The sequence below is a fragment of the Nelumbo lutea genome, chromosome 3, assembly GCF_056320005.1.
Source record: "Nelumbo lutea isolate HS-2025 chromosome 3, American lotus-T2T, whole genome shotgun sequence".
NCBI lineage: Eukaryota > Viridiplantae > Streptophyta > Magnoliopsida > Proteales > Nelumbonaceae > Nelumbo > Nelumbo lutea.
In genome coordinates, this window is record NC_142686.1 from 60,690,495 (window position 1) to 60,711,091 (window position 20,597).

The 20,597-nt window shown below is 38.4% G+C and overlaps 1 protein-coding gene across 2 annotated transcripts in view; it reads left to right on the forward strand.

Annotated features, from left to right (window-relative positions):
• The window catches only part of LOC148865238 (glutathione reductase, cytosolic-like), a 79,714-nt gene that overhangs the window by 6,690 nt on the left and 52,427 nt on the right, over positions 1–20,597 (forward strand). For both annotated transcript variants that reach the window (XM_088980757.1, XM_088980758.1), the window contains exons 7-8: positions 7,509–7,582; positions 7,682–7,765. In XM_088980757.1, coding sequence (XP_088836883.1) covers positions 7,509–7,582; positions 7,682–7,765 — 158 coding nt within the window. The remainder of the gene's footprint in view (positions 1–7,508; positions 7,583–7,681; positions 7,766–20,597) is intronic.

A 20,597-nucleotide genomic window follows, 5' to 3' on the forward strand; every position in this document is an offset into this window, starting at 1 on the left:
TGTTCTTTTTCTTCTCATAAAATGTTGATCATCTAGACTTAAACATGAATTTTATACTTCTCTTATGAAAATTATGAATAATTATTAAGGAAAGATGGTTATGGAACCTAGGGAACTACCCTAGGATATATGATTTTACTTAAAAAAATTCATCGCCTAGGGTGGCGCCCCTTGTCGCCTAGCCTCGCCTTGGCACCCCAGGCTGCGCCTAGGACCTGGGAGAGGTGCCTACCCTAAAATGCGCCTCGCCTGTGTGCCTAGGCGCTCCTTTTAAATCACTGGGGGAGGGGGTGCCATGGCATTTGAGGAATGAATTCAGGATATTTAAATGGCTATCAAAGGACATGTCAATCCAAGTGAGATGGGTGAGGAGAACTACCAATAGCTTGGCAGATAGCTTAGACAAGCAAGGGACACATAGAACACATATGTTTTGGGTTCAAATGTAATCTTGGATTGGGTTAGCTTCTAAAGCTGGTTTTTTCTCTTCACAGCTTCTTGTTGTAACCGGATTTTTCTATTTAATGAAATCTTTTCTGTGTTGCCGATAAAAAAAGTAATTAGCATTGTTTCATAAGATCTGTTTGAGTAAATATAGAGGCCTGCAAATTGTTACTGTAGTCAAATATAATCACATTGCCAGTCTCTTTGTAGTCAACCCTGTGAACTGTTTATATGTGCCTTAACTAGCTGACACAATGTACCTATTTTATCGTGGAATCATCTGTAGTTATTTTCTGTAGCACTGTATCATTCCCATATAAAGCCATAATGCATCATACGCAAATACAAACATATCAAGGCATATGTATGAGCATGTGCCATGTGGATATGGATAAGGTATAATTATTATCTATTATTCATATAATGTCCCTAAATAAAACTTAAAACCTATAACTCGATCCCTCTTTGCAGCAACTACAAGGTATGGTTAGTGATTTGTAGCTTAAGATAGTGTTGATTGCAGCGGTGACAGGTGACTTCCATGAAAGAGATATTGAGAGACCAAAAGATCATTACCGTGGGCTCTGGTTTTAGATGGAAAGTAGGACTATGATATAATGCCACATAATGTTGTAGGTATTAGGTAATACGAGTAAGAGCCACAGCAGGTTGCACCTTTTGCTCTGAAACTTGCTAAGTGAATGTAGAAGACATGTTTTTCAGAATATACAAATTGCAAATTGGTTTGGAACTTGCCATCAAGTTGCTAATTTGGAAATTGATGCTAGCATGCTACCTTAAGTTCATGGGTTAGGGTGATAAGAGTATGACTTTAGCAGTTTACTTTTCTTAGGCATCTCATCAGATCATTTCTATTTCAACTTAGAGGCTACAATTCTTGTTAGATTCAGACTCCAGAGATACTTCGGTTTAATTGAATAGGAAAGAACAAACTGCCATGGTTTTAAGATTCCAGACAAACCAAATTATTTCTCTATGTTAGAAACATTACAAGGTTTTGCTCATACTTTGATAAATTTCAACCAAGTTATAGTAGGCTTTGATTGTTTGAACCAAAGCTTAACTGCATGAAAATGACAGTTTTGGTTAAAATATGGGAATATTTGACTAAACCTCAACTTGTTTAAAAGATTTAACATGTGACTAAAGTACATAGTGGGTAAGATAAAATCAATTTGCCATATATAATTTATTGTATTTGTATTTTTTGTACTTTAGTAATATTGCAAACTCTCTTAATTAAAATTTGGGAAGAATTGAATCCAACCAATGCAAATGTTGACTGATAGTCTGACAAACACCAATAAGTAGTTCATTGAAACTTTGTAATATAAATATTATTAGCTTTCATGCTATTTTTACATCATGCAGTTTTTATTTTATATTTTTTATGAAAAATATAATTTTTCTAACAAAAAGGAAAAACATACTCAAACTTTCACTTGGGTCTTATCCCAATTGGTTGAGAAAAGCCATTACCCAAGGTCCTGGCTATATGGGGACTTGGGAGGGGTGGACTGGATATGGGCCTAAGTTGTAGTACTTTTTACATGAATTGGCCACTGTCCAACTCTAATCCATGTTCTCACGCTTGTTAGTTTGAGATTTTACCATCACATCCAGCATGGTCCCTTATCCTAAGCTTCCAACCAAATATTTTTGTAATTAAAATAGAAATAGTGTATTTTGTGAAGAGTTACAATAATTGTTCCTTTTTGGGGTAAATGGCCTGTTATTGGGATGCTTGGCATATTGTAGTCACTTTATTTCTTTTCGATCAAATATCACTTACCATTTCCAATTACCATAGTTTTCAAGGCGTCGAGGTGAAGCTGGGTGATAGGGGAGTGCCTTATTGCCTAGACAGGTGTGCTTAGGTGCCGCCTAGGCATGAGTTTTTTAAAATAAAAAAATATAAATCCTAGGATAGATCCTTAGGTTTCATAGTAATAAGTAGTGATCTTTAACTAATAATCACCATAGTTCTCATGAAATAAGTATAAACCCCATATCAATAGATAGAAACTGAACATATTTGTGAGTAAAAAAATAAGAAAGGAAAGAAACATACAAAACATAAGGGTTAAGCCCTTGTTTTAGTCCTAGGAAGAAGCAGAAGTCCTATTGATTGTTCTTGTGTGCAATGGATAAAATATTCAAGTTATTTTTTACCTATCAATTCAGGTTTTAAAGTCCAAAAGGATTCAAGACTATGTCACTGACTTGTTCTTGATTGATCCCAAACAAATAAGAAAATAACAAAAAGAAACTAGTATAAAATAACAATATTTTTTTTTATCAATAGCAGAATTTCATTAGATTAATATATTGCAACATTACAGCAAATAGAGAGAGTTAAAAAGGTTTAACCCTCACCAAGAAGGCAAGATCAAGCTCACAATTTAGCCCAGTACAATTGATCCCTTCCCACACCCTGTTTTGCCAAAGCATCTGCAAAGGCATTTTCTATTCTTTTCACCCCCTAGTTAGCCATTTGATTTCCCTTCTTTCATTAGAAAACTTGCAAAGACCACTTCCCCTCTGCACCCAACTCAAAGCTAACTTTGAGCCCCCTTCAATAATTAATTTTTTGTACATTCAGTTCCTTACTCTTTCTAATACCCTCCAATACAGCATAGATCTCAGCTTTCAGAGAGTCCCCAACCCCAAATGGGGCCTGAATACATTGCCATCACCTTCCCCTCCTCATCTCTAAAGACATTTCCTACACTTGAAGGGCCTGGATTACCTTCACTACTCCCATCAAAATTTAGCTTTATAAAACCATTGCTAGGTGGTGACCACATAGGAGAAGCAGTAGACTGAGCCCAAGCAGAATTAGCTACTTCCACACAGCTATTCAACAACATATCTGTAGACATAGCATCAAACAGTTAGCCAATGCACCACCCTAACTGTTATGGCCTCAATAACACCTTTGTTTCTTTCCTTTTCAGAAAAAAATTATAGAATTCCTTTCCTCCCATAAAGACCAACAAATAGCAGCCCTCAGACATATCCATGTGATCCTTCCCCTTCTTTTAGGCCATCCAAAGAACGAAGAGCTAAAAAGACTGGGTGTTTGATGGGGGGGGGGTCCACCTGCAACCAAAAAGGAAAAAACCATTCCCAAATAGCAGAGGCAAAAGGGCAAGAAATTAATAAGTGGTAGGAGCTTTCACCATTAGCCTTACAGAGAATGCACCAACTCAGAGACAAGCACCAATAAGGCCTTTTCCTTTGGAGTAAGTAACATGTGTTACGTCTTCCCAATAGAAAGCTCCAATCCTTGGAGGAATCGGCTCACCCCAAACTTCCTTAACTGGAAAACTTTGTGCAGGGTTACTGTTAAAAGGCAAGAGGGACTTGAAAAAGGAAGCACAAGAGAAAGATGCGGAAGGAGTTAGAGTCCATAGTCTCTTATCCCTTTCAAAGGGGTCCAACACCACATCATTTAAGATTTGAATCAAATTCAATACACTTTCATCTTCTGAATCCCTTAGGCCTCTCCTAAGCCCCAAATCCCAATCAAACCCAAATTTGGACTAAGAAGGAACCGGAAAACTAGATACAACCTTGCCTTTATACCGAGAAAGTGAGTAAAGGGAAGGAAATTGTTCTTTCAAAGGTAAATCACCCACCCACATGTGTTCCCAAAATTTAACCTGATACCCAGAACAGAGGTCATACCTGATGTGTTGTAGAAAAGAGGGGATAATTGCATGTATAGATTTCCAAGGAGAAGCACCAGTTAATCTTTTCGAAGTCACAGTATCCCAGTCATCCTCTGCCTGACCATGAATACTCAAAATAACTCTAGTCCACAACTTCACCTTTTCACCTTCCAACTTCCATAACCATTTTTCCAACAAAGCTTCACTTTTCTTTCGAATATTACCTAGTCCAAACCCTCCATCAGCCCTGCTTTTAGAGACCAATTCCCAATTCACCTGTGATCCTTCTTTTCCTCCCCAGGTTCCCACAGAAAATCTCTTATTAACTTTTCCAAAGTTCTACTTATCTTCACTGGGATTCTAAAGACCGATAAATAATACACAGGTAAACTTGCCAATGTAGATTTAATCAAAGTGATTTTGCCACCTAGAGATAAGTTATTCTTCTTCCAAGAGGCTAATTTCTTTTGAAACCTATCAATTACAGGGCTCCAAAAACTCTCTTTCTTCGAATTATCCCCAAGAGGCATCCCCAAGTTACTCATAGGCCATTGAGCCACTTCACACCCCAAAGCTTCTGCCCTTCCCCCATAGCTCCCTTTTCCATATTAAGCCCCACTACATAGCTCTTATCAAAATTCACCCTCATATTTGACATCTGTTCAAAAACTTGAATCACCAACTTTAAATTTCTAGCCCATCTCACCTCCTCCCCCTCACAAAACAAAATAGTATCATCAGCAAACTATACGTGGGTAGTAGGTACACTAGTTTCTCCAACCCTCCACCCCCTCACTAGACCTTTCTAATATGCTCTCTCAATTAACCTCCCCACACCTCTGCAATCAAGGTGAAGAGGAAAGGAGAGAGGGGGTCCCCCTGTCTAATTCCCCTAATGGCTGGGAAGTGATCCACCATAGCTCCATTTACCAAGATAGAAAAATGACAAGATTCAATACAACCTAGTATCCATTTGCACCATTTCTCTCTGAAGCCAAAACAATCCAATACTTGCATCAAGAACGACCAATCAACCATGTTATAAGCCTCCTCTAGGTCTAGCTTGCACACAATCCCTTTCCTCCTTGTTCTCTTTAGATCCTCCACACACTCATTGGCTATTAAGATTTGATCCACAATCTATCTATTTCCCAAAAATGCTCCTTGATTCTGAGAAATCAAATCTGGATGCACCTCTCTAATTCTTCTGGACAGGACCTTGGCAATTATCATATACAAACTATGCACCAAACTCATGGGTCAAAACTCTCTTGGACGGTTTGCACCCACTTTCTTTGGAACCAAAGCAATAAAAATTGAGTTCAGTCCTGGATTTATGACCCCCCTCTGGAAAAATTCATTGAAAACTGTATAAAATAGCAATATTAATACTATAAACCTGCAATATGAATAATTTAGTCTAGTGATATCTATTGTACTACTATTAATAACATGAAATAAAAATATAAAACATTGTATGGTATCTTACGTATAAATATGTAGGCGTTTGGGTGAGGCGGCACTCCAAGAATGCCTTATCACCTAGGCATTGCCTTGACAACTATGCCAATCACAAAAAAACATTATACACATAACCTTCGTGTCTCTTGATAGAGCAGTGCACAAGGGTTGAGTTGAGTTCAGTTGAGAAATTATACTCATAATTTTCAGGACATTTTAATTCCCTTGTGTGAATCTTGCATGCATTTCAAGCCATGTGCTTGGGCCATGAGACACTTGCATGTCTTGTTCTATTAAATATTCAGCCAAAAGTTTCTTTTTCTTCTTTCTCTTTTCCCTTAGATTAACAGCTTGGAGGATGGATATTTTTAATGGCCAAGAAAACATACACAAAAATCATTTCCTCTTCAAACTTTTCTTTCATTCTTTCTAATCTTTGTATCCTGATTCATGTAACTTTATAGTTGGATATTTACTACCTTTTCCTTAAATGTGCCCAATTCATTTATAAACTTAGATTTCAAAGTTATACTCTTGTCTATTTTTTTATGCCATTTTGTAAAAAGTGGTCATGATTATATTGGATCATGTGCCTTAGGGATGTCAATGGTTCAGCTGTGGTTTGGGACAGGGTGGAACCATCCTGAACTGATAAGAAAAATAGTTGTTCTGGTATCGAATCAGACCCTATAGGCTCTATAATTTCAGACCCAAAACTGATCGATAATTAATCAGAATAATTGGGTCTATCCCGATAAGGACTGATTATATCTAACTATGTTCTATGCATTTGGAATGAAGGTTCACACAACAGGATTCCTTGCAGGAAAAAACGCTCACACAAATCAACATTCATATTGAGGTTGAAGGTTCTATGAATTTGGAATGGAAAAGCAAATTCTTAGAAGAATAGAGAAAGCCAGAAGAAGAAAGTGACAATACTGAATGATGAAGACATGGACAAGAAAGAAAAAGGGGAAAATAGAGAAAGAAAAGGACCTCTTTTTATCTGTAAATTGTAGTGAGGATTTGCATGAGAACCATTGGATAAATTGAACTACCCAACTCCGGGTCATCCTTTATCGGCTCCCATTTGTATTGTTTCTAGAGTTTTCACCTAAACCACTTGATGTAATTGATGATGATGTCCATGAGACCCTCTTGATGAACATTAGAATCGCAAGAACAACCATAGACCCACCACGAGTTTCTGCAGAGGAATGACTAGTGGAGGTTTGATTTGTTGCCCCAATTGGTCAGCGAGGTCATCCCCTTGGAAATGCCTCAGGAAGCAGATTGGTAGCAGGAAGGCAATCCATCTCTCTGTTTTGGTCTCTTAAGTTTGCAGTAGAAAAAAAGTTGAGAAGACAAATGTGAACCCAGAAGCATAAAACCCAAATAGGGATTAGGGAAGCCGATCCATCTCTATAAGCTTTAAAAGAACTCCCTTGAGTGAGTTCAAAGAATTTATGGAGACTGGCATGGCTGAATAGGGTAGCTCGGTTAGGAACTTAGGATTCCATTTCCTACAAAAGTCAACTTTAAAATTTAGAACCGGAATTGACCCAGCGGTACAAAACCTGGAACCAGAACGGTTATAATCGGTCCGGTAGGTTCGGTTCTGTCGGGTAGACCCAACTCATTGACAGCCCTAATGTGTCTGCTACATCTTATTGAATTTTCTAAACCTTTTACTTTTAGCTCTTCAGCATTTTGCAGAGTTGATTACTTGACCATTCTTTATATTTGCAGCTTCAGTTGGGAATACTAGCACAAACTAAAGTGTGATATATAGCTTGAAATACTCTTTATTGGAATAGGAACATTGTTTGTAATGCTAATATGTGGATTGTGCTATTCTCTTTCTTTAATGCTTCCATGATATCAATTGAATAATATGAACTTTAGGAATTGGCTATCACTTCTGATGAGGCTTTGAGCTTGGATGAATTTCCCAAACGAGCTGTTATACTAGGGGCAGGGTATGTGGCTGCTGACTTATGTCTGTGTCTTATGGTTCTCTCTCTCTCTCTCTCTCTCTCTAACAAGTGATATGACTTGTCCAATCCTCTTATATATAGGTATATTGCTGTTGAATTTGCTTCAATATGGCGTGGGATGGGTGCATCTGTGGATCTGTTATTCAGAAAGGAACTTCCTTTGAGGTTGTGACTTTGGTTCTGATATGTGGTTCTCTTTTCCCATATTTAAGATGCAAACTGTTATAGTGTAAACTGATCCAATAAGTTCCTTAATTCTGATAGAATTAAGCTTCAAGAGCATGTAGAACCTTTTCTTTTTGATTGATGAAACTTATGATAAATTAAATTAAAATAAGTGAAAAAACATTACATGGTTAAATAAAGACTACAACATCAGCCCAATAACCAACACTATATTACAAAGATGCCCAAAACAGATGCTGTCTATCTACCCCTTGTTTGGAAAGGGAATCAGCTATAGCCCATTTGTCTTGTCTGAGGCCCCTTCCACCTCCACTTGTTTGAGGCCCCTTCCACCTCCACTTGTTTGAGGCCCGACTGCTTAGCGATCCTGAGACCTTGAAGTAAGGCAAATAATTCAGCTTTAATTGAGTTAGCCACACCAATTGGCCCAGAATAAAGGGCCAGAAATCTGCCCTCCGAATTTCTAATTGCCCCACCAATTCCTGCCATGCCAGGATTGTCCATCGAGCTTCCATCAAAATTCAGTTTAACATTGCTACCTTATGGGGGTTTCTAGTCCATTACTATGCTGTCTTTGTTTCTAGAGGAATGTGCTACCTCCTTCCAAGCTCTTAGAATATCAGTCACTGTGAAATCCTGAAAGCATTCCATATTTTTAATCCAGAAAGTAACCTTCACTTTTATTGCCTCAATAACCTTCTTCACGGATCTATTTTTGCCATTGAAAATTCTGTTGTTCCTTTCCTCCCAGACCACCCACACAGTTGCAGCCTTAGTGACTTTCCACATCAGTCCTCTTTTTTTTGATTGCTTTAAGAAGTTAGGCTTGAAATTGTCTGCCACTTCCTAGGGAGGGACCCACCTGCAGCTGAAAAGATCACAGAAAAACTCCCTAATAATAGAGACAAAGGGATAGGAAATAAATAAGTGGGGTAGGGTTTCTCCACTTTTCCTACACAAAAAGCACATATGAAGAGAGAGGCAACAAAAAGGCCTTCTTTTGTGTGTTGAATTCAGTTTTCCTAGATCTTTCCTGCCCAGATAGTAGAATTGGGAAAGAGTCCTCTTCAGGGATTTTCTCTTGTTCATCATTCTTCAACGCCTTAGTCCAGTCTTCTTTTGTGTCTGTCTCTTTTCCTGCTAAAAAAATCTGGTATTCTCCTGTGCCGCCAAAAGTTAGGGCTTTTTGTTGGGAAATGGCTCTTCAAAAGATCAATACTATGGATGTACTTCAAAGAAAAAGGCCAGGCTGGAGCTTTTCCCCACATGTCTGTTACCTTTGCTTAAGAAATGGTGAGACAACGACTCATCTTTTGATTTCTCCCCCCCTAGGTGTGTTGAACTTTTTGACTCTAGCTTCTTCTGACAACCAAGGAAAAGGGGCAGGTTAATGTGGAGAATAACAAGAGCTGCCATCCTATGGTCAATTTGGGAAGAGAGAAACAATAGGATCTTCCTAGGGCAAGAAAAATCCAAGGAAGCACTTGTGGAGGTTGTCACCATCAAGGTTATGCACTGCCTTCAAGGATTTCTCCTCAACGGGCTTAATTAGAAATTGGAGTGTTATAGCTATATCCTCGCCTTCCTCCCCTGTAGTACAAGATTGTTGGGTACCACCGCCTCAGTTCAAGGTGAAGCTAAACTTTAATAGAAGCTCCTTGGGTAATCCAGGTTAGTCGGGAGTTGGGGGTGTGTACAAAAACGAGGAAGGAAAAGTCTTGGCCCTTTACTCGGGCCCAATTGGGGTGGGAGATTCATTAAGGGCAGAAGTAATGGCCTTACTTCAAGGTTTGAAACTGGCAAAACAATAGGGCATGCAACAATAATAAGTGGAAGGAGACTCCAAGCTGGTAATAGGGTGTATGCAAACTGGAAACCTGGGAGTGTGGTCTCTTAAACAACCTCTAAGAGAGATTATTAGCTTAGCAAGGGAGATTGGGGTGTGCTTTAATTGGGTAAGAAGGTCAACAAATGGAATGGCTGGCTAGCTAAGCAAGGAGTTACTAGGGAGGCTTTGTTTTGGGCCTGTTTGTAAGTTTTTGATTTTCTTTTTCCATCCATTTTGTGGGTGGTAAGCCCGTAATCTTTTCAATTATCTAATGAAAGTTACCGTTTCCTATAAAAAAAAAACAAAACAAAACAAAAGGGCCTTCTTTTCTGCAGCACATCACAAGTGTTAAGTGTTAACCCTTCCAAGGAGAGATTCCCAATAGATAGCTTGAACCTTAGGTGGGATAGGTTTAGACCACACATTTCACTGGGAAGTCAACCCCTTGTGAAGTAGGAAAAGTTAAGGATTCGAAAAAAGAGGTGCAAGTGAAATGTCCATTTGGTGAGGGAACCCAGATTCTAGAATCATCCAAAAGCGGGTCAAAAAAGTATTCTTTAGGATATTAAGAAGGTTAATCAAAGATGCACACTCACTCTTTCTTAGGGGTGGCCACGAGCCGAGCTTCTCACAAGCTATTCGAGCTCGGCTTGACTCGGTTTAAACCTAGCTTTTCTCCGAGCTTTGAGCCTAATATATAGGCTCTTTTGCTACTTGAGTTGAGCTTGAGCCCAATGAAGCTCGGCTCGCGAGCCTAATTGAGCCTAGTATAATAAATAAATACTTTTTTTATTGTATACATACATACATAAATATATACATAAATACATGCATATATACATATACATATACATATAAGTATAAATATATAAATATATATTATAAATAATTATATATATATATATATAATAACATCTTATATATAATATTTTTATTTTTTATGTATAATAGTAAATAATTTTTATAATTCTTAATTTTTTGTATGTAAAATAAAAAATGTTTTATATGGATAATTTTTATTTTTATATGTATAGTAATAAATACTTTTTATAATTCTTAATTTTTTGTATGTAAAATAAAAAATATTTTTGCATGTATAATTTTTATTTTTTAGAAAAAGAACTTGGCTTGCAGTTGAGCTTGAGTTGAGCTGAGCTCGAACTTGCGAGCTTTGAACCGAGCTAAGCTCGAGCTCGAGCTCAAGTCTCTAGCTCGATCCTACACAATTTCAGCGAGTCGAGCTCAAATAGCCAAGTATTTAGCTTGGCTCGGCTTGAATCCATCCCTACTCTTTCTTAAATCTCTTCTAAAGCCCAGGTAATTGAGGCCCAAGGGAGAGGAAGTGCACAAAAAAGATACAGCAACATCCAAGGTTAGAGAGGGCAAAAAGGTTAGGGAACTGATCTTTCAATGAAGCTTCTCCAACCCAAAGGTCTTCCTAGAACTGAATTTTATCAACCCTTCCCAAATCAAACCGAGTAGAGCTAAAAAGCAAAGGGTAAACCTCATGAATTGCTTTCCAAGGGGAAGCTAAAGTAGAATGAGGGTTGAGTTTAGCATCCCAACCATTACCCTCCTGACCATGAATGCTTGCTATAACTTGTCTCTTTCGAAGGGGAACCTCCATAACCATTTACCTAGGAGAGTGGTATTTTTGAGAGAGATATTTTCCAGCCCTAAACCCCCTGGATCCTTAGGTTTGCAGACATGATCCTGTTTAACTAGATGATCCTTCTTTTCTTCCCCCGGTTCCCACAAGAAATCCCTCATAAACTTCTCTAATTGTCTAGCAATTCTTGAAGGGACACGGAAAGAGGAAAGGAAGTAAGTGGGTAGATTTGCAAGGGTGGCTCTAATCAGGGTGATTCTTCCTCCTAAAGAGAAGTAGTTTCTTTTCTAAAGGGCCAACCTTTTTGCAAACCTCTCTAAGATCGGCTTCCAAAAACCATCAATTCTCGGGTTTCCCCCCAGAGGTAATCCTAGGTAGGTTATGGCCCAACTCTTCACCTCACAACCCAACACCTCAGCCAAGCTTAAGAGTTCTCCTCCTTCTAGGTTAATACCATCTATTCCACTTTTACTCCAGTTTATCCTTAGTCTTGACATGTCCACAAAGTTATCTATCAATGACTTCACATTTCTCACCATTTCTAGATTAATATCCTCACAGAACAAGTGTATCATTGGCAAATTGGAGATGGAAATCTACTACTTGATCCCTACCAATTCTCCACCCCCTAATCAGACCCTGTGCATATGCAATCACAAACATAGCACTCCACACTTATGCTATTAAGGTGAAAAGGAAAGGGGATAAAGGGTCCTGTTTGATACCTCTCTTAGCCGGAAAGAAATCTTTTGCTACCCCATTTATAAGGATTGAGTAATGGGTAGAGTTAAGAAAACCTTTTATCCAGGACCTCCATTGGACAACAAAACCCATCTTCTCTAAGACTGCTAGCAAAAAATTCCAATCAACTAAATCATAGGCCTTTTCTATATCCACTTCGCAAACCAGCGTCTTTGCTCTACTCTTTCTTTTCTCCACAACACATTCATTTGCAATTAGGATTTGGTCTACAGTCTGTCTTCCTTTAACAAAAGCCCCTTGGAACAGTGAAATTAGTGAGGCAAGGCCTTCTTGATCCTTTCAGCGAAAGCCTTTGAGATGATCTTATAAAGACTCCCTATCAAACTTATTGGCCTAAATTCCTTTGGAGATAAAGACTCATTCCTTTTGGGAATTAAGGAGATAAAGGTGGCATATGCTCCAAAGGTGATCTTCCCTTTTAGACAGAATTCATGAAACACTTCCAACAACTCCAATTTGATGAAATCCCAACATTCTTGGTAGAAAGACATTGGGAAACCATCTGGGCCAGGAGCTTTGAGCCTATCCATTGCAAAGATCGCCTCCTTAACTTCTTCTAGAGAGAATCTTCTTTCTAGTTCCTGTGCTTGCTCCTCAGATAATCTTCTCCATTCCAACTTTGATAGACCTGGATTATTCCCCGCTGATTCTGAAAAGATTGACTTAAAGTGATTCAGAAAGATCCTTACTGTTTCTTGGCTCTCTCTTAATTCTTGACCATCAACCAGCACCCTATGAATCGTATTTTTCTTTCTTTTGCAATTTGTTATAGAGTGAAAGAACTTGGTGTTACCATCTCCTTCCGAAATCCATTTGCTCCTCAACTTTTGTCTGCAGTGAATTTCCTCCAGTTCTACCTTTTTTCTCCATATTTCCTCCCTTTCCTCCTCGGACAACAAACTAAGAGCGTCTTTTTTGTCCAAAACTTCAATCCTAGATATAATTTCCACTTATTCAATTCTTACAGAATCTCCCTATTTTCTTTCTCCCTTGGACTCTGATTTCTTCCCACCAAATCTTTAACCTCTCCTTATAGGATGGATCCTCAAACCACATATTTTCAAAATGGAAAGGTGTAGGTCCCCCCACTGCAGCTTCTTTTTCAATGCACACTGGACAATGATCTGATGTAACTCTAGGTATAGCTTTAGATACTAAGTTCCTCCACAAAGCTTTAGAACCTTCACTATAATAATGAAATAAAAAACTTTATTATTTGAATATCATACTCATAATGGCAGTTTTAATGTTGATGTTTCTGGGGACAAGTTTGCTTTTTGGACCAGTATTGGTGTAAAGTGATGCAAGATGTCCAGCCAAATAAAAGATAATACCTTTCTAAATTTGAATTTACAACTTTCTAACGATAAGTAAATAACAAGTTCTGAATTTTCTGATACTATACTTGCACAAACTCAGCCTTGATATTGGAGCTGTAAACAATAAGGTAGACTAGGTGTGGCAATTGGGCGGATTTGGGTTGGTTGGGCTTGGGTTGAACTTCAACCCAAACTGTCTAACCCGCCAACCCATTAATGATCCATTTAGATAAAATTATATGGGTTGGGTTCAATCCAAACCCGTCTTGACCCACCCAACCCGTTAATCCTTTTATTTATTAAATGGGGCATATATATCTAAATTTTATAAAAACAAAACATAAATTGAAGAAAAATACAGAAATTATAAAAACCACAGAAAATACAGAAAATATAGAAAATGAAAAAATTACAAAAATTACAAACAAAACATAGAAACCACAAATTACATAAAAACAACAATATGAAGAAAAAAATAGAAATTTAAGAAACACAAAAAAATGAAGAAAAGTAAGAAAAACTACAAAAAAGGCAATCACATTCCATCACAAGAAGAGAATGAGTGAATAATTCAAAGCTAGTGGTGCTGAGGACAAAGGATTCAGAGTTGATGGGCATTTTTTGCAATTGCCTGCTTTGGGATTCTTCTCGAACACTTTCTGGGCAAACAGGAAAGAAAAATAAAGAATAACAATAGATAGCAAATGAAACAGAGATAAAACTGAAACTAAAATAAATAATGCTCATAACATTAAACTAGTGTACCGATTGCTATTGAAGACAGAAAACAGGAAAGAATAGAAACAAGGACCATGAAAGAAAAGGACGGGATAGCTTAACTAAAACTAATTCCACAGATGATCTTACCTGGCACCTTTCTCAATAGAGAAAACAGACTTACTGAGGGTATCTCCTAATTGGAAAACAGTTCATTCACTCCTATTTGTCTGTTTTGAACTACCGCCATTGCTGATTCAGGCCAGCTTTCTACCACAGTTCTCAACAAAGCTGTCTTTAACCAACTCTTCTTCTATGTTCGATTTCTTCCCTATTTTTGGTAACTGGTTTCTTCCACATTGAGGTCACCATCATGAGAGAAAGCTTTTCTTCTTCTTTCCAGGTTTTGCTTTCACTCAGAGGATGTAAAAAAATGGTTTCTAACCCAGAGAACCCTACTCTGGCAATGGATATCCAGTGGTTAACCATGATCCAACCCACACAACCCATTAAATGATCTCTTATTGGGTTAACCAACCCACAAACAACCTGAGACTAAACAAATGGTTTCTAACCCATTAATTAATGAGTGGGTTGGATGGGTTCAGCGGGTTGGGTTGAAAATTGCCAAACCTAAAGGTAGGCAACGGCTATTCTTGCTAAACTCTGAGAGGTAGGGTTCTTAATTGTTCTTTATATTGCTCTTCTTGCTATTAGCAGCATTGTAATAGGTTTTGAAGGAAACAGAAAATAAGTCTGAGGGAATACCCTGCATTCCATGAATTGAACATGAGAAGATCTTACTACAAAAGTTAGTGTGGAAATATTGTCCTTTTCTATGTGTACTTTCAGAGGGAGATATTACTTGATTATCTTAGTTTTTCATTGTATCCTTCACTGAAGTGGTACTTTTTTAATCTTAACAACTGAAGTAATAACCTTTGGGATACTGTCCAGTTTGGGTAGGGATTACATTTATAAAATCAGTTTTATTTGTAGATACTATGGTACTAAAAAATGTGCACATGCATTGCACATTTGCACTTAGTAATTTCAGATGATGATGGTGATGCTACTATCCTTATTAGCACCCATATGACAAAGACAAGTAGTGGAAGCATGACAGAGTGGTCAATTTGTTGCCTTTCAATTTACAGACCTGGCTTCAAATCTTCTTACTTATAGTTTGTATCAATGTTTTCAACATGCAGTTGAACCTAAAAGTCAATTTGATTGACTTATCACATTGATAGATTCCTGAGATTTTCAATTCAAACCAATTTGTTACGAAAAAAAAATGTTAACTTGGTCAACAACCTGATGATATGGGTTGAGTCACTAACCTATTTAATCCAGCCAATGAATCACTGGGCAGACATAACAAGTCTTGCATCAAAAACTAAGAAAATTACATTAGAAACTCTTGTGCATAAGATATATAATTGAATTAAAAGATAGAGGGGGGATTTTATTTTGAATTCAGCAAGTGGACTTTTGGGGCTTTTGGGTTTTAGCCAAGAGAGAGAGAGATGAACTATTCAATTGGAATGGTAGCTTTCTTTGGAAGCTTTGTCTTTTGGTTTTTGTTTTTTATCCAACAGTTGAAGCCCATGGGATTTTTTGTCTTTTGTGTTTTTTATCCAACTGTCAAAACCCAAGGGATTTCTAACTTGTGGCTTTCTCTAGAGGCTATATATATTTTTTTCTTTTCTTTATCCAACAGTTAAGCCTAAGTTTCTTGTCTCTTTATAGGTTGATCTGCTCTTTCATACAGTTACTAAATTGACCCAACCCCTTTAAATTTTCATTTGATTTCACTAGGATATAGGAAAATGTCACACAACAATACCTCAAGTTAGCATTTCTTTTAACTTTACTCACATATATGTAGCCCTGCCTTTATACCTAGCTAGTTTTAAATTGTGTATTCCATTTCCATCATTAATAATTATAATTTTTATTTATCATAATTATTATTTTTAATATATTGAATATATAATATCAGAGATGCGCCATTTTTTTTACATTTTTGTGTATTTTACTGTAATTTTTTGCATTTCTATCTATTTTTAGACCCAGTTGATTTAGATGGTTGAACCTCTAACCTGCTAGTTGCTACCTGGATAAAAGTTCCATTTGTGGGTCAGTTTAAAAAAAATAGGTTTTTATAATGGTAAAATTATGGGTTATAGATTTAATCAGTGAGTTTTTTATTGATAATTATTGGAATTCAATAGTGAGAAACAAAAATGCTTTAAACATGGATTCAATGAGAGAGAGTGGAAGTTAATACCTTACATATGGGTCTTAATAAGAGGTAATAAGACGAATTGATAAGTGACAATCTAAATTATGTTTTTTGCCCTCATAATAGAAAGGGGCTAAATTCAAAAACAGTGGTATTTTAATCAAGAAAAAGTCAAGAAATCTTAGACCCCATTCATACTTCTAATAGTAATGTAGATTTTGGTGGTTCTTGACAACATCTAAATGTTTCTTTGTACTTGTGTAAAGACTACTGGAATAGACCAACAAAAAACAGTTAATTAGTTTTACAAGAGGAGGCCACGTCAGCTCAACTAATCGTCCACTTGCAACAACTGTAACAGAAAGAAATCAAAGATTGTAAACAATATAAGTAGTGAAGCACAAAGAGAAATAAGATAGTAATTCTTTCGGCATTAATCTCTCTCTCTCTCTCTCTCTCCTTCCAACGAATTCAGGAGGTTGGCTCCCTTGAAGAGCCCTGAGTTAGGCAGGTTCCGAACAAGTTGGTATCAGAACCAACATGACCAACACAAGAAACACGTCAGTAGACACCCGAGTGGATCAGATGGAGGTAGAGATCCATCGAATGTCTTTAGATCTCAAAGAAATGATGGAAGGTTTCACTGCTCTCCCAATTGGCTGGAGCAGGGGGCAACGGACAACGACAAAGGAAGCCAAGAAGAGCGCAACAATGAAAACAACCGCAGAATAGGGCCGACGGCAATGAGAGTAGCCAAAATCGATTTCCCCATCTTCTCAGGCGGCGGCCCAACTCCTTGGATTCTCAGAGCCGAACGGTATTTCGATTACCATGAGACACTTGGGAAAGACAGGGTAGGTCTGGCTTCTGCGCATCTTGAAGGGAAAGCTATCCTTTGTGTAGAGAACATTGATGTGGGCCCCACAGCTGTGGTACCACTCTGTCCGTAGGGTAGAATGTATCTAGTCACAACTGTGGTTATTTTGTTGTTTTGTTATTTCTAGTTTCAATTTTATATTGGTTGTTATCTAGTCACAGTTATGATGTAAACACCAAGGGCAGATATGTCCTTTCATGTAACTAGCATAACCTATATATATTAACTTAAAGTGGCGGCGGCAGAATAATTGACATTCTGTTATTCTCCTCAAAATCTGTGTTCTATTGCTCTTCCATCACTCTTTCTTCTACATCTTCTTCACTTTCTCTTCTCATTGAACCTAAAATCTCATAGTGATCAAGATTGAATAGCAGTCTTGAAAACCTACATGGTATCAGAGCCAAGTTAGGGTTTTTCATGTGAGTCTAATACCAGCCGACCACATGAGAATCTCCTAGGACTGAAAGCTGAAAAGGAGGAGTTCGCAGACTGATTCTTGGAGATCACCAGAGGTACTAGCAGCTGTTAGAAACTTGCTAGGGTTGCAGAGTGTTGGTGGTCAGGAAGGATCAGAGAAGACTAGGGTTCAGGTAACCCTAGAAGGCAGCGAACTATTTTTTCCTTGTAAGTTGTTACTTTTTAATAGAAGTTCTTTAAGAGAAGATAGGTTGGACCTATCTGGAGGGGAAGGCCGAATCATTCTAGCTCTTTCTCTCTTCGATTTCCTAGGGTTTTACATCAAACCCTGGACCGAACTGTGTTTCTTTCTACTCTAGGGTTTGAAAGTGATCTGCGACAAGCTCTAGTGGTTGACTAAACTCTGTGGTCTACCTAGAGCTACTCTTAAGTTGATTGGTAGATCCGATCAGATTCTAGGGTTTCTTATTAACCCTACTGAAAGCTCATCTATATAGTTTGGACTGTGCGACTGAATTGCTTCCTTTCAGGACTGATTAAAACCCTAACTTTCCCTAGCATATCAGTTTTGTTTTAAAGCTGTTCTCAGAGTTCTAAGGGGGTTAGAGATCTACAGACAGCTACTGCTGTGTTGGCTAGTTGGTTTCAGATCAGAATTACTTCGGTTTTGTGCACATACACTGAGAATACAGATCAAGCCTATACTGTTTTGATTGACTGGTGATTCAAGTACTGTTTTGAGACTTGACAGAAATGGAGTCTAAAATTAAGGCAGAAGGTAGTCTTGGGAACATCAGTTATGGTGGTATTTCTGAGAGGGGTGGTCAGATTACGACCGTAAAGTTTGATGGATCAAACTATTTGGAATGGGCCCAATCAGCCATGATGGCTATTGGTGGAAGAGGTAAATTAGGGTACCTCCTGGGAGATATGAAAGAACCTTCCAAGGGAGACCCGACATATACCAAGTGGATGCAAGAAAACTACTTGGTTATGACATGGCTGTGTAATTCTATGCAGCCTCATATTAGCCGGAATTATTTGTGGGCAAAAACAGCTAAGGAGATATGGGATGTTATGAAAGAAACTTACTCCCAACCCCTTAATGTTGCCAGAGCATATGAATTGAAATGTGAAGTGAACACCCTTAAACAAGGAGAGAAACTGGTATCGGTCTACTTCTCTACCTTGAAGTCCCTGTGGCATGAGATTGATCACTTAGAGACTCTTGAGTGGGAGAGTCCCAAAGATGCTCAGACCCATAGAAAGCACATCGAGACAAACAGAGTGTTTGAGTTCCTGGCGGGACTAAACTCAGAATATGATATTGTGAGGCAGCAGATTTTGACTAGAGACAATGTGACTCTCTCTCAGGCTTACTCATTTGTACATAGTGAAGAAACCAGAAGGAAGGTTATGATGCAACCCATATCAGCCTTTGTAGCGGCTACACCCAAATCAGGGGGTGATTCAGAGAAGGACAGGAGGAAGGAAGACAAGAAGGATGTAGTATGTGAACATTGTAAGAAACCCAAACATACAAAAGAGACATGTTGGAAACTGCATCCCCACTTGGTTCCTGCGAAGTTAAGAAACAAGAAGGGCACTGCTCATGTAGCCATGAAACAGATTCAGCATCCTCATCTGGCACAAAAGGAACATCTTTGGAGACCTTAGCTGCAGTTCGGGCTGCCCTAATACAGCTAGAAAAGGAGGTTGGAAATTCAGCTCAGCCACCGCAGCCTCCATCAGCCCCTGTCACATCTGCCTTCACCCATTCAGGTACTCGAGCTTCAGCCTATCATGCCTCAGCTCCAGGTACTACTGAACCTTGTTGGGTAATAGACTCAGGTGCATCTGATCACATGACTAGCTTGTCTTCACTGTTTACTACTTACCATTTGTCTTCTGGTAGGGATAAGGTATCTATTGTTGATGGCTCCTTGGTTCCTATTTCTGGGAAGGGTGACATCAAGCTTTCAGATACTATCTCCCTATCATCTGTTTTGCATGTTCCTAAGCTTGATACTAACCTTCTTTCAGTCAGTAGTTTTACCAAGCATATGAACTGCTCAGTAACCTTCTTCCCTGACCGATGTGTTTTTCAGGACTTGGAGACGCAAAAGGTGATTGGGACTGGCCGTGAGACGAATGGGATCTATCTGCTCGGGGAGCGGTTTCGTCAGGGAGAGTCAGTAGAGAAGTTGTCTTTTGTTTCTAAGAGTGTGAGTCCGGTTATGCTTTGGCATAACCGATTAGGTCATTTGTCTTTTCGATCTTTACAGAGTTTGTTTCCTACTTTATTTGAGTCTATTGAGTTGTCTCAGCTACAGTGTGAAAGTTGTGAGTTTTCTAAGCATTGTAGAAAGCCTTATTTATTGAGTAATAAAAGGAGTGATAATTTTTTTGATATTGTGCATACTGACGTTTGGGGGCCTTATCTTATCCCTTCCATGGGTGGGTACAAATATTTTTTGTTATTTGTTGATGACCATACCCGCTTCTCTTGGGTTTATCTCATGCGTTCACGAGATGAGGTACCTTCCCTGACCCAAAATTTTCACCAAATGATCCTAACCCAGTTTGATGCCAAGATCAAAGTTCTCCGATCTGATAACGCAAAGGAATACTTTGCTAAATCATTGACATCTTATCTTCTTCATCATGGGGTTATCCACCAGAGCTCTTGCCCTCATACACCTCAGCAGAATGGAGTTGCCGAGAGGAAGAATAGGCACATTTTGGAAGTGGCTAGAAGCCTCATGTTTATTTCTAATGTCCCTATTCGCTTCTGGGGTGACGCTATCCTCACGACGGTATACCTTATTAATCGGGTCCCTTCCAGGGTCCTTGATATGCGATCTCCTTTTTCGCTTCTACACCCACGTGAGGACTTGTTTTCTATTCCCCTTAAGACATTCGGTTGCACTTGCTTTGTTCAGCTTCTTGGACCCCATTCCTCCAAGTTCGAACCCAAAGCCTCCAAATGCATCTTCCTTGGTTATGCACAAACTCAAAAGGGTTATTGCTG